This window comes from Anas platyrhynchos, chromosome 16 (genome assembly GCF_047663525.1).
Source record: "Anas platyrhynchos isolate ZD024472 breed Pekin duck chromosome 16, IASCAAS_PekinDuck_T2T, whole genome shotgun sequence".
NCBI lineage: Eukaryota > Metazoa > Chordata > Aves > Anseriformes > Anatidae > Anas > Anas platyrhynchos.
In genome coordinates this window covers 5,340,528-5,352,556 of record NC_092602.1, presented here as the reverse complement: position 1 = coordinate 5,352,556, position 12,029 = coordinate 5,340,528, and the positions used below count along the sequence as shown (strand labels likewise).

The 12,029-nt window shown below is 46.8% G+C and overlaps 1 protein-coding gene across 18 annotated transcripts in view; it reads left to right on the top strand.

Annotated features, from left to right (window-relative positions):
- Positions 1-10,203, top strand: part of MTMR3 (myotubularin related protein 3) — a 78,653-nt gene extending 68,450 nt beyond the window's left edge. For 10 of the 18 annotated variants that reach the window (XM_027470118.3, XM_072024440.1, XM_027470109.3 and 7 more), the window contains 5 exons: positions 132-1,536; positions 3,940-4,050; positions 4,564-4,652; positions 6,191-6,217; positions 8,551-10,203. In XM_027470118.3, the coding sequence (XP_027325919.1) occupies positions 132-1,536; positions 3,940-4,050; positions 4,564-4,652; positions 6,191-6,217; positions 8,551-8,722 (1,804 nt within the window). In that variant the 3' untranslated portion in view covers positions 8,723-10,203. The remainder of the gene's footprint in view (positions 1-131; positions 1,537-3,939; positions 4,051-4,563; positions 4,653-6,190; positions 6,218-8,550) is intronic. The other 8 variants (XM_027470119.3, XM_027470117.3, XM_072024439.1 and 5 more) reach the window with 3 other exon arrangements.
- Positions 10,204-12,029: the final 1,826 nt, after the last annotated feature.

Genomic DNA, 12,029 nt, shown 5'->3' with positions numbered 1-12,029 from the left:
TAATTAGTAGATTGTTACTGTCCTAATTGTGGGGGGAGTTTTTAAACCGTAGTAGCTGAACATAAAAATTTTAAAAAGCAAAACAAAAAAAAATCCCTGAGATTGGATTCTGATTATTTGTACTTTTATAGGTTACCAAAGACAAGATCATTTGACAATCTGACGACAGCCTGTGATAGCAGCGTGCCTACAACCAATCGACGCAGTAGCGACCCCAGCCTAAACGAGAAGTGGCAAGAGCACCGCCGGTCTCTGGAGCTGAGCAGCCTCGGGAACCCTGGGGACGATCCATTTGATGGAGACAGCCTGAGTAAGCAAGGCAGGGCTCTGGTTGGAGCAGAGCTTTCTGTTGCAGCCGGTGTGGCGGAGGGACAGATGGAGAACATTTTGCAAGAGGCCACTAAAGATGACGTTGGTCTGGAGGAGCACTCAAGGGGCAGCCTAGAGCCAGCAGGTAAAGCGGATGAGGTTGCCCTGGAGAAGGAGAAGAGGACTGAAAATCTGCATGGGTATGTCAGTGACCTCTGTGAAAAGACAGAGGTGGATAGAGGTGTTGTCACGAACAATCCACATCCAGTTTCACAAGGTGCTTCTGAGCTTAGAGGACACCAGGATGAACAGACTGATCTCAGTAACACTATCCAGAAGTTACCTCAGGTGAAAGGACTGCCGACTGTTCCTTTGGAGGGTTCTGTAAACAGAGACACTCAGAAGAACGCGGAAGAAGGTGTTAGCAAGCTTGAAGGAGAAGCAGAGAGCCCGTACAGCACATCGCAGGCCAGCCTTCCGTTACCTCTTCCAATCCCACCTGAGGCAAGAACATCCAACATCGAAAGCTCTACGGAAACCTTAACAGAGAGCGAAGCCAAGCAGGAGCTGATTGCTAAGGGTCCGTGCCACAGACCTCACCCCATCGACAACAGTGCTGACGAACTCTCGCGAACTATTGAGAACAGGCCAGAGGGGGAAAGCATGATAGAGCTTCAAAAACTGGGCACAAAAGCACATAGGACTTCTGGTAGCAGCAGCACACACCTCCCGATGCCTTCCCCTTGTGCCTTGCCTTTAGCTGAATGTAAAGATGAGATTGTCTGTAACGGAGAGCTGGAGCCCGAGAACAAGATGACCGAGAAGCCCGTGGGGTTTAGCATCATGCAGAAATACCACGCGACAAACGGGCATTGCGTGAACGGGGAGGACGGCAGGATCAAGGCCTCTCTGAGTCGGCAGGTCTCCGCAGCTAGCTGTAGTTCCGCGCAGTTTCACTTGCGGAACTTGCACCAAAAATGGATGTTTAGCCATCTGGGGAAGCAGCAGGCAGCCAGCAGCCCAGACCAACCCGCCAGAAGTCACCTGGACGATGACGGGATGCCCGTCTACAGCGATGTTATCCAGCAGCGCCTGCGCCAGATAGAAACCGGGCATCAGCAAGAAGTGGAGACCTTGAAGAAGCAAGTGCAAGAGTTGAAAAGCCGCTTGGAGAGCCAGTTCCTGAACAGCTCCCTGCGTCTCAATGGTGATTATGGAGACGAAGTGGTAAGTGAGGTGGTAATTGGGCCATCGCTGGAAACAGCGGGCTAGTCGGTCAAGTTCTGGATCTCACCATATTGTCAGCTCAGGGCTCGTTGGTCAGGCAGTGATTTTTTGGCCATACAGAGTTGTAGAAACCTGTCAAGGTCATTCTGGAAAGGGGCAAACAACTGGTTGGAGTACTTGGCAAGCAGCGCTACTGCTGACTAATATTTTCACTGTATTTCAGTTCAACCATGGATATAGCAAAGGTTCATTTCCAGAAGCCTGTTTTGCAGCATGCTTGCACAAAACTAGACACACTTAAGATACCTGCATTAGCCTTATTCCACAACACTACTTGTCTTCCTTTTATTTTCACACATGGGAAGGACACTCTTCTGAGGATGTGAATGTCATTTATTGGGGCAGGAATGCGGGACTGATCTCTGGGTGCTTTGCAGCTTAGGGTAGGAAGGAGGCAGCAGTGTCTGCGTTGTTAGCTCCAAACCATGAATTTCAGGGCATCCCCTTTTCAGATGGATGGCCTGCGCAAGGCTTGTAAGCCAGAATAAATGAAGAGTGTTTGTGACAGCCATATGTCAGCAAGAGATTTTTCTTAACAAACTGAGAATTTTAAGAGAGCCTCTGGACTATGTTTGTAATTTTACTTGGGAGTGTTTAAAATTAACAAAATAGAGAATAAACCTGAGGCGTGACTCAAATCCAACATGCTCTTTGTAGCATGCTCAAATGATCTGCGTAGTTGTAGCTGCAAAGGAAATTTAAAAATCAGAAATGAAATAAGTGTAACTTGAGTACAAGATCACAAGAACTAGCACGTTTTTTTACACCACTGTTTATGTTGGACTGGATTTCTAAGTTGCCCTAGGTACTTCTCCCCTACTAGTTTTTACCTAGTTTCTCGTCTTTGGACTAATAAATAGCAAAACTTCCAAGGACACAGAGTCACTGGCCGCATACAGTTGGATGTAACACTGATTCAGAGAACCTCTGAAAGAGCCTCTCGTCCTCTCCAGGCCTTTCAGCACAGAGCAGTTCTGTGCATTGCTGCAAAAGGGCCAGTGTTATTACTTAACTACAGGAGGAGAAGAGGGGAGAGCTACCTGAGGAAGCAGCTAGGCACGGGAGAAGGAAAGGGCATGAAGGGCAAGGTGAGGAGGCAGAGGAGAATTTTTGAGTGTGCATCTTCCCATGTGTCTGCATGGTCGGCAGTGTTGGCCTCTAGCTCCTGAGGCTGACATACAAAAATTTCCTATGTGCACATTTAATGTGCTTTAAATACCTACAGAGCTGAAAAAAATGCATACATATAAGGTGATTTCCAACTTTTGCTTGTTTAATTTAATATTGTGTAGGAGTGGCAGAGGTGCTGAATAGTCCCAGGTACGTTTGTTGAGAAAAATCCTCCGGGCCATCTTGGCTATTCACAGAGATAACAGCACTAATGCTCTTTTGGGGCATCCACGTCAGCCGAGTCTCATTTACATTGGGTGTGGCTTCTTCTGGCAAAAGCTTGGAGTCCTTGGAGAAATTTGATGCTTTGGCTTCATTTACTACCCTCCCATTTTGTAAGGGCATTCAAGACCTGCAGAGTAGGGCTGGGATGTCCCCTGGAAAATTCACTATTTTTAAGAATCTGATCCCTACCTTCTCTGTTTGCCTCAGCGTGGGAGTAACAGGGCTTTTCTTCTGCAGCTCCAGAGGTGCCCTTTTGTTAGGCACAAAAAGACATAAGATTTCTGCATTATTTTTTCACGTAGTTTAAGGACTGATAGAGATTTATTCAAGCCAGATAAACTACAACACTGCCACGCCAGGCTGTATTAAGGAAGTATTATTCCCCACAAAAACTATGCATGGAATATATCTGGCTCAAATTCTCAGTTTCCCGTGCATGATTTGGCTTTTATTTTCCAGAACTTTTGCAGGGATATATGCATTACTTGTATTACTTTTGAAAATGAAACGGACTTGGCAAGGAAATAGAACTATGAATTGGGAGCCACAGGTTTTTTAGTTACTCACACAAAGTGCTGCCAGAATATTGTCCTAAAAGAGGGGAGAACAGACTTTAAATCCATTCTGCCTCACATCATCCTGTCAGCAGAGGGTCAGAAGCTGACCTGTTGGGTTTTCTTCTTTTTTTCTCTTTTTTTTTTGTGATTCACCACTGCACAAACTGCTTCAACACGTGGCATATAGGACTGGTCAGAGCAGGGTGCCTGCCTTCGCTGCCACGTGTGGGCAGGTGGCTGGTTCTGACATTCACCCCACCGATGTGGATGTAGCCTGCTCCTCCTCAGCAGGAGGTGCCCTTTCCACTCCTCCCCACGACTGTCCAGTTTTTATTTGTGTGGAAGCAGGAATACGGGAAGGCTCTGTTCAGCTGTGTTTGTTTGCCAACAGACTTCTATACCCGACTCGGAAAGCAATCTGGATCAGAACTGCTTGTCTCGCTGCAGCACAGAGATTTTCTCTGAAGCCAGCTGGGAACAGGTGGATAAACAGGACACAGAGGTACAGACTAAATCCCTGTAAATTGCTCATTCTTCCGGTAGGATGGGATATTCGTAATTCAAATTGTCCTCCAGCCTTTGGTCATACGCCACTTCTTGTGAGCTATCCTCCTGACATTTCACTCGTCTCGTACTCTAAACACCAGTACCTGTGCCTATGAGCCCTCTGCTGTCAGTGTTTGAGCTCGTTGGTAAGCTGTGGAAGGGATGGCTAGCCCACAGAGCCCTACGCTGCCACATGCGTGGTGAATGTTCTTGGCCTGGGTAGGTCTAAAGCACAGAAAAAACAGGGAACTGGACTTCCTGACCTCATTTCTGTTTGTCTGAGGGGAATTCGGTGTATCAGTGCTCAAGGGGAAGGTCTTTGTCTTTCTTTCACTACTAAGAACACTGAATTTATACTCTTAAAATAGAACAAATTGTGCTTTGCTTTGACTTTGTGAGCTCAAACGAGATGGGTTTGTTTCTAATCAGCTGTGCGCTCCCTGATAGATTTGTCTCCTCTTTCTCCCAGGTGACACGATGGCTCCCAGACCACCTCGCTGCGCACTGCTACGGCTGTGACAGCACCTTCTGGCTGGCCAGCAGGAAGCACCACTGCAGGTAACCTGTGCGTCAGCAGAGGATGGAAGGGAGGGAGCGAGGTCATGGCTTGGATTGTCCCCTCTCCTTTTACACCAGGACAGGGCTTTATTTAGACACGAAGTTCCTTTGTCGAGGATGGACGTCAGGGTAGTGGCTTGAGCAGGAGGACTGCGTACACAGGAGCCGAGAGCTTTGGGAGAACAGGGCAGTTTCTCCTGTTAGCCCTAGTCCATTGAGAGTAGATGTTTAAAAAGGCAGATGTGGCATCGACTGCACCCTGGCCTAAATAGATCCTGCCTCTTTTTCCTCAGCCTGGGTTTGGTGGCAGCTAGCTGTTTAGTTTCTTAAGTGGGTGTAAATAATAAAAAATACTGGCTTGTGTTTGCAGTCAGTACTGCAGATATACAAATAGCATCTTTTTTCCAGTACTGGTTGAAAACCTGCTCCTTTCCTTCTCTAACCATTCTTTTCATTAAATTACTTTTGTGAGAGAATCTGAAAAGATGTGAAATAAAAGTTCTCTGGATTATTCTCTGCCAAACATCTTGGTAACAGAGGCTACGGCAGATAATGCAGGCAGCAGGAGCTTAATGAAGAACAGGGGGTAGGGGCCTTTTGATTAGATCATACTCTAAATTTAGAAATCTGAGATTTTGTCTTAGTTATATTTCAAATAAATCCCCATTCCTGGACGTGAGAAAACCATCACAAGACCTGTCATTTAAATGAGTGGCAGCTATCTCATTTTGATGATTCGCTGCTTTTTGAAGTAGTAAATAATTGTACGCACCTTGTGTCCGTTTTATATTTTGCTTCATTTAGTCTTGTAGAGATAAACCAGGGAAGAATGAATTGGAAGTTGAATGGGTTTGATTTTTTATTTCAAGTTTCATGCTCACTGTGTGTGTGCAAATCTATTAAATGTGCCTTTCGGCTTCAGATGAAAAATGTAATTACTAAGCACACAGTGATACACGTCTGAAGGGTTTTGTAAGAGTCGAAATGGCATTTTCCTTTGTCCTTTTTCCTAGTGGTCTCTGTTGTGAGGTGTACCCATTCGTCATTGTCACCCTGCCTCCTTGCTTCCCTAGGCCGACTGACATTTAGCAGCTACATTTCAGTTTCTTAGGCCTGGGCTCTGGTGAAGTCCTAGAGGATGTGTATGCCCTGAATGTATACACACTGAACACCCCCAACGCCATGAGGAGTTAGAATTCAGGGCTTCAAGTTTTGCTGCAGATTTCTCTTTGGTGTCTTTGCTCCTTCGTCTTTCAAATGCCTGACCTGGGTTGAACAGGCTGCCCGTGTAAGCTCTGATTGCTTGTGGTAGAGGCCAGTGAGGAGTGGTGTCCTAGCCAACAACAAAACCAAGTATTTTCTTAGTATGCACTGTCATAAAGCCCAGTCTAAGTCTGCTCTCTGTCTTATTTGAGACTGAAAATAAGTTGAAAACCACATTTTCAACTTGAGCACGATAAAACTATCCAGCTTCTTTCATTGCCTCTATTTACTCCTTTTGCTAGTTCCCCTCTGAGCTCTTTCTCCCCTCCTTGCAGGGACATTGAACGTGTTGATCAAATCTGGTGAGCATTTACAACAGCCTCTGTCTGTTGTCTGTCTGCATTTTCTTGGTAACTTCTCCAAACTAACTCGGTCCGTTCCCCATTTTTCACTCGCCTAGAGATCACTAGAAGTAATGTGGGCGGCTAGCACAACCTGTTGGATGTTTAGATTCATACAAACAGGCTTCTCTGACCACAGAAAGGCATTTAGGGCTTGGCTTTTGGTAGCTTGAACTGTGATGTGGATTACACTAACACCACCAGTAGGTCGTGTGTTTGAGTAACAGAGAATGCTCCGGTTCTAACTGGGAAGAGGCTGTCCTTCAAGTTTAGCCATCATGCATTTGGTTTTGAGTCTTTCTCTTTTTGCCTTAATTTCGGGAGAGGTCAACATGTTACAAGCAGTTCTAGCGTAGCTGTGTCAACAGAAAAAATTGCCACTGTTTTTAGAAGGACTGAAAGTACTGTGGCAGTAACAGGTAATGCAAGGCTGGTAGAGAGCTACGGTCAGAAAAAGCTGGATGAACACCCATAAGTTAGTAAGAAAAGGTATTGGTGGTATGATTTTACCAGTCAGCCATCCTCAAAGGGGAAAGCTCACTTCGCCAGTGTTGTTAACATCTCTCTTAATCTCTCGAGCAAGGCAGCAGACCGCTGGGACACAAAGAGAGAGTGGTTCAGGGCTTTCCAAAGCTCGGCTGAGAAGAGTTACAAATCACTGTCCTCTACCCAGACAAAACAACAACAAAACCAAGCATGTGTTAGGAAGCTGGTGAGCTACAACAACCAGATTTGTTTTAATCCCTCTGGTTGTTTTCTGACCTCGTCCATCTGCAGTACGTTTCTGCCGGGTAATTGTTCTTTGAGCAGCAGAGATGTTTTTCTGCAGGGTGTTGCTGTGTAACACCTCGTGGAGTTGTTTTCACTCCTGCTGTTTTTTTGATAGTCATTTCTAACAGGGTCCTTAAGAAGACTTCAAAACCACTGCAGAAAGGCTAGCCATTGGGAGTGTCCTACTGCTGGGGTTATAGCTTTGAGACCAGGAGCTGCTGTGCGGAGCTGAGAAAATTAGCCCGTTGAAGTGAGAAATGGGATTTCTCTGCTGCCTCTTTCCCCGTCATTGACCAGCACCCAGGAATCTGGTCTCTTGGCAATGAAGGATTAATCAAAGCTGCTGGGTGTAGGCAGAATTTTGTGTCAGTCTCTTGGCAGCAACAAATCTTTTCCAGCACAAATAGATAATGGCAGAAAATCCTGATGCCAAAGAGTTAATGACAAGGGCATCAGGCTTGGAGGTAAACTTGCACCCTTAGGTCCCTGGGGTGCTGTTCTGAGCCCCTTAGAAGAACTGATGAGGTTGGAGGAGAGGGCGCCGCAGTGCTCCTCGGGCTAGCTTGATCAGCAGCAGGTTTGGAGAGGGGCTGCAAGAAGAACGGAATTATTTTCGAGTCTTAAATCTTCTCCCCGCCTCCTGTGAGGTGCATGCGCTCGCGTGCCTCCACCAGCTGACACCTGACAAGAATGAGACTGCTCACCCTGCAGCGTGACTGTCCCCGAGCATGGCGTGCCTGGCTGCCCGCCCCGCGGCTTTGCATGCTCCTTGTTGGCTCCGTTTCCTTTACGCAGAGGTTGGGGACTGCTGGGAGCACCTCAAAAGGAACTGCGCAGTCGGGGCAGCGGGATGGTTGCATCGACCAAAACTGGTTTTATTTTTTTTCCATCTGTTCCATGCTTAAACCTTCCAGCAGTGAACTTGAAAGAAATGGAAGAAAATGTGTCCGTACTGGTACTTACCAGCAGGCGCTTTTAGAAGAGTAAAGGAGCAGAGACTTTTTCCTCCTGCCAGGACTGCGGCATCCAGCATGTCCTTAATGCAGAGCTGGATCAGGGATGTGAGCAGGGGCCAGAACATCACACCCCCCACATCCTTACAGAGGAGGGCTCTTTGTTTGCTGTCCCTCTCTTACACCCACCCACGTGCCCACAAGGTAGCGGTGACAGCACTGAGCAGCTCCGAGGTGTCCTGCAGGCCATGGCAGATAGCTTAGCCCCATTTCCTGGAGGGGTAACTTCCCTCCAGGGTGATGCAGGACGATCCTGTGCAAAAGAGCAGTCCCTGTAGAGGTGGTAAACGAGCTGGAATTCTCTACTGTAGCTTGCTTTGTGTTCCTTTGTGCTGTCCCTACCTTAAAGCTCTGGAGGGAGGGAAGTCTTTTTGTTCTGGTACTTAGGGAGCACCGACTGCAGCCTCCGGGGCTGACCCCCTCACACAGTGTAATATTAGAACTCGGGTAACTTCGTTAAACTGCTTCTAATTTTTTCTTTTCCGTTTTCTCCTCTGTTCCTGACACAAGGAATTGTGGAAACGTGTTCTGCTCCAGTTGCTGTAACCAGAAGGTGCCAGTTCCTAGTCAACAGCTCTTTGAACCCAGCAGAGTCTGCAAATCGTGCTACAGCAGCTTGCACCCAAGCAGTTCCAGCCTTGATCTCGAACTGGATAAACCCATCACTGCCACGTCTAATTAAAGTTCCAGCCTAGAAGCAGCGGGGAGCAGCCGCGTCGACTCTTCCCCGCACAGACATGCACATTCTCGGTGGGCTGAGGCTGGGAGGAGGAGGAGGGAGCCGTGCACTTTGGAGGCTGGGGCGTGGAACACTGCTCGGCGGGACAGACCTCGAGGACGTACCGCTGGATTGTGGGAATCTCCTTTTCCAGCTATTCCCCCTTTCCTTTCTGTCCTATTTGTGTGTATGTGTGTGCGTGTCCGCGCCTGTGTGTGTGTATATATATATAATAATATATATATGTTTGCTTGTTTGCTGGAAGATTGTGGAAGTGGGAAGGGGGCTGGCACCGGAACCAGATTTCCCTCGTGTATTTAACTGCCCCACTGCTGAACTGTGTTGCAGACAGACGATTTTATGGAGGAAAGGAGAAGAGGGGAACCAGCCCAGCCAGTGTGCAAAGTGAATACCTGTAGCGTCAGTGCTAGTGCTTTCAATCACTCCTGTTAACTTCCAAACAAGAAACTGCTGTTTGGGAACTCGTTGCTGCTAGAAGAAATGGGAATCTCTTTCCCAAGAGAGCACTCTCCCTCTCTGTTCTTAGAGTGGGCTTAGTTATCCTCACTGCGTGAAGGGGGGATCAGTCACAGATTTCCACGCTCCGCGGCTCTGTGCTCACACACACAATCAACAGGTTTTATCGCCGCCAGCCCTCTGGCTGTGGCTCTGAGGGAAAACACCCGGACAACGGTGGCTATGGAAAGTGCGCGCGAGTTTGAGAGAGGTGAGAAGGGGATTGACCAGGCTGCCGAGCCGAGATTGGTTTTACACTGGCGCCTCTGTCTGAAGGTCTGTAAATGCAATTCGTTATTTAAACCCAGCGGGAAAGTAGAAGACCTTCGACTTCTATCCTTGTCCCAGCTGTAGGTTGGTTTACTCAACGCAAAGCGACTTCTGGAGCTGTGCACTTGTCATGGTTCGTACAAACAGTCTGTCGTGCTGTTGGTTAGACCCGCACTTTAACGAGACTATCCACAACAACGAAAGAACAACTGTGATCTGCTGGTATTTTCGCTGAGCTCAGTCCAGGAGTGCAGTGGTGCTTGTCATATTCCTGGGATGTCTCCTCCTTTTTCAGTCTGTATCCAATATACTCCAGATAGGAAAAAACCTGCCTGAGGATTATATAAAGACCTAAAACACATCGTGGATTCCCCTTCTTCCTTCTGTCCCAATCTGAGTCGCTTTTAAAGTCACCTCATTAAAGTGTGAATCTCTTGAATATATGTTTTTAAATGAGCGTTAGGTAGTCAGCCCCTTTTCCCTTTCGATAGAGCCTGCTTAGTGCAGTTTGGCAAGGAAGAAACGCGTACGGTAATATCCTGCTTCACAACGCATTGCCTAGACCAAGGTAGGACTTCTCTTGTGGTATTCTCAAGAACACACAAATCCTGCTGGAGTATTTGAGGGTTTTAAATATAAAAGGTCAAAAAAAAATAAAATCTAACAAGTCTCGGGAGAGGAGCGCATCCCTTCCCTGCAATGTCACAATCACGTAGTCCAAAGTGAGGATCACACAGAGAAAACCATCTGGGAGTATTTATTAGATCTGATGGGGAAGAAATGACAAGGTGTGTTGTGTTTGGCGTTGGAACTTCCCACACCCTTTGCCAGGATTGTTAACGCTGCCGCAGTTTGAGCTGAAGACTCACAAGATAATGAATGTCTCGGAGGCTTAGCACAGCCGCCTGTGTCCTTACGGGAAGGGGGTCTGGTAACAGAGCATCTCCCCCGTACACGTTTCTAAATGGTTTGCAAACCATCGGGTGGGAAAAGCAAAGAAAAAGCTGGGCTCTCCGGTCGAGTTGTGTCTCTAAGAACTTGCTCCTGAAGCAGTGCAGTAAATCTGGAAGAGGACTCTAGGCATTGCTGTGTGGTGTGAAACAGAGGGAGCTGGAGCGGGGTAACACGCAGCTCCCGTCTCTGGCTCATCCTCGGAGGTGGGCGATGAGAGGTGTGACCTAGGGGACATGGTGTAGTTCTGCACACTAACATTGTGTGGTTTTTGTGGTGCAAATAGACAGTCAAAAATAAGTCTAAGATTCTGCAGTTCATAATGACAGGTGCCAAGAGGTTATGATACGGGTTTTTGGGGTCTGTGATGTACAGTGTGAATAAATGCTTGCAGCTCTTAGTCTTTTTTTGATCGATGAAGCACTTTTTTATTAATATTAGTTTTCTTTGTATGTAAAGGAGGAACCAGTATCTCTCCATAGCTGTATATATAACCCTTCTCTCCTAAAGAGAGTAAAGTGCTCCTATATTTTTCATTTTTGTCAAAGCGAGAAGTAAATACTTTAGAATTGTTAAATATATAAATAAAAGTGAATAAAGTTTAGAATTTTGCATGGGAGCATTTGCTAACACACTTTCTAGTTTTTTATTTTTCTTTCCTGTCCTTCACAGGAGATACATTTGAGGTTCAGCAGAAACACCAAGGCCTTTGAAAAAGGAGGCTGCAGCAGCCTCCCCTCGCTTTCTTTTCCGTTGTGTCTTTGCAAGGAACAACAAATTGTTGCTCCTAAGCTTAGAAGAAAATTTACCCAGCTTGGTTTTCCTGGTGCACCAGGAGTCCCGGGGAGGGGGGAGAGGTCACCACCCAGACGTACCATCAGGTGCTCCCTGTACAACCCGCACAGTTTTCTCAGAGGCTGGAGAACTGTGTAAGAGTTCTGCCCCTTGGTTCCTCGTTTTTCTTCTTCACAGACCATCACATTTCAGAGCGTGATCCAGTGATGCCAGCCCAAATGTAGGAGTGGCCCATGACACCAGGGAGGTCACCCTGCTTTCAACGGCATTTGGCAGAGGAACCTTCCCTTTCTTTTCCCTTTTCCCTTTTTTTCCCTTTTCCCTTTTTTTCCCTTTTCCCTTTTTTTCCCTTTTCCCTTTTTTTCCCTTTTCCCTTTTTTTCCCTTTTCCCTTTTTTTCCCTTTTCCCTTTTTTTCCCTTTTCCCTTTTTTTCCCTTTTCCCTTTTTTTCCCTTTTCCCTTTTTTTCCCTTTTCCCTTTTTTTCCCTTTTCCCTTTTTTTCCCTTTTCCCTTCTTTTCCTTTTTCCCTTCTTTTCCCTTTTCCCTTCTTTTCCCTTTTCCCTTTTCCCTGGTGGAGCTGTAGCTCTTGGGGAATAAACCAAACCCACTCAGGTTTAAAATCTCATCTTTTCCCAGAAGGTGAAAAACCCAACTGCTGTGTGTCCTGTCTCGCACAAAGGTTCTTGTTCTCCTAGGGCTGTTTGGCTGTTTCAGCAGCGTGGCTGCAGGCACTTCCATCA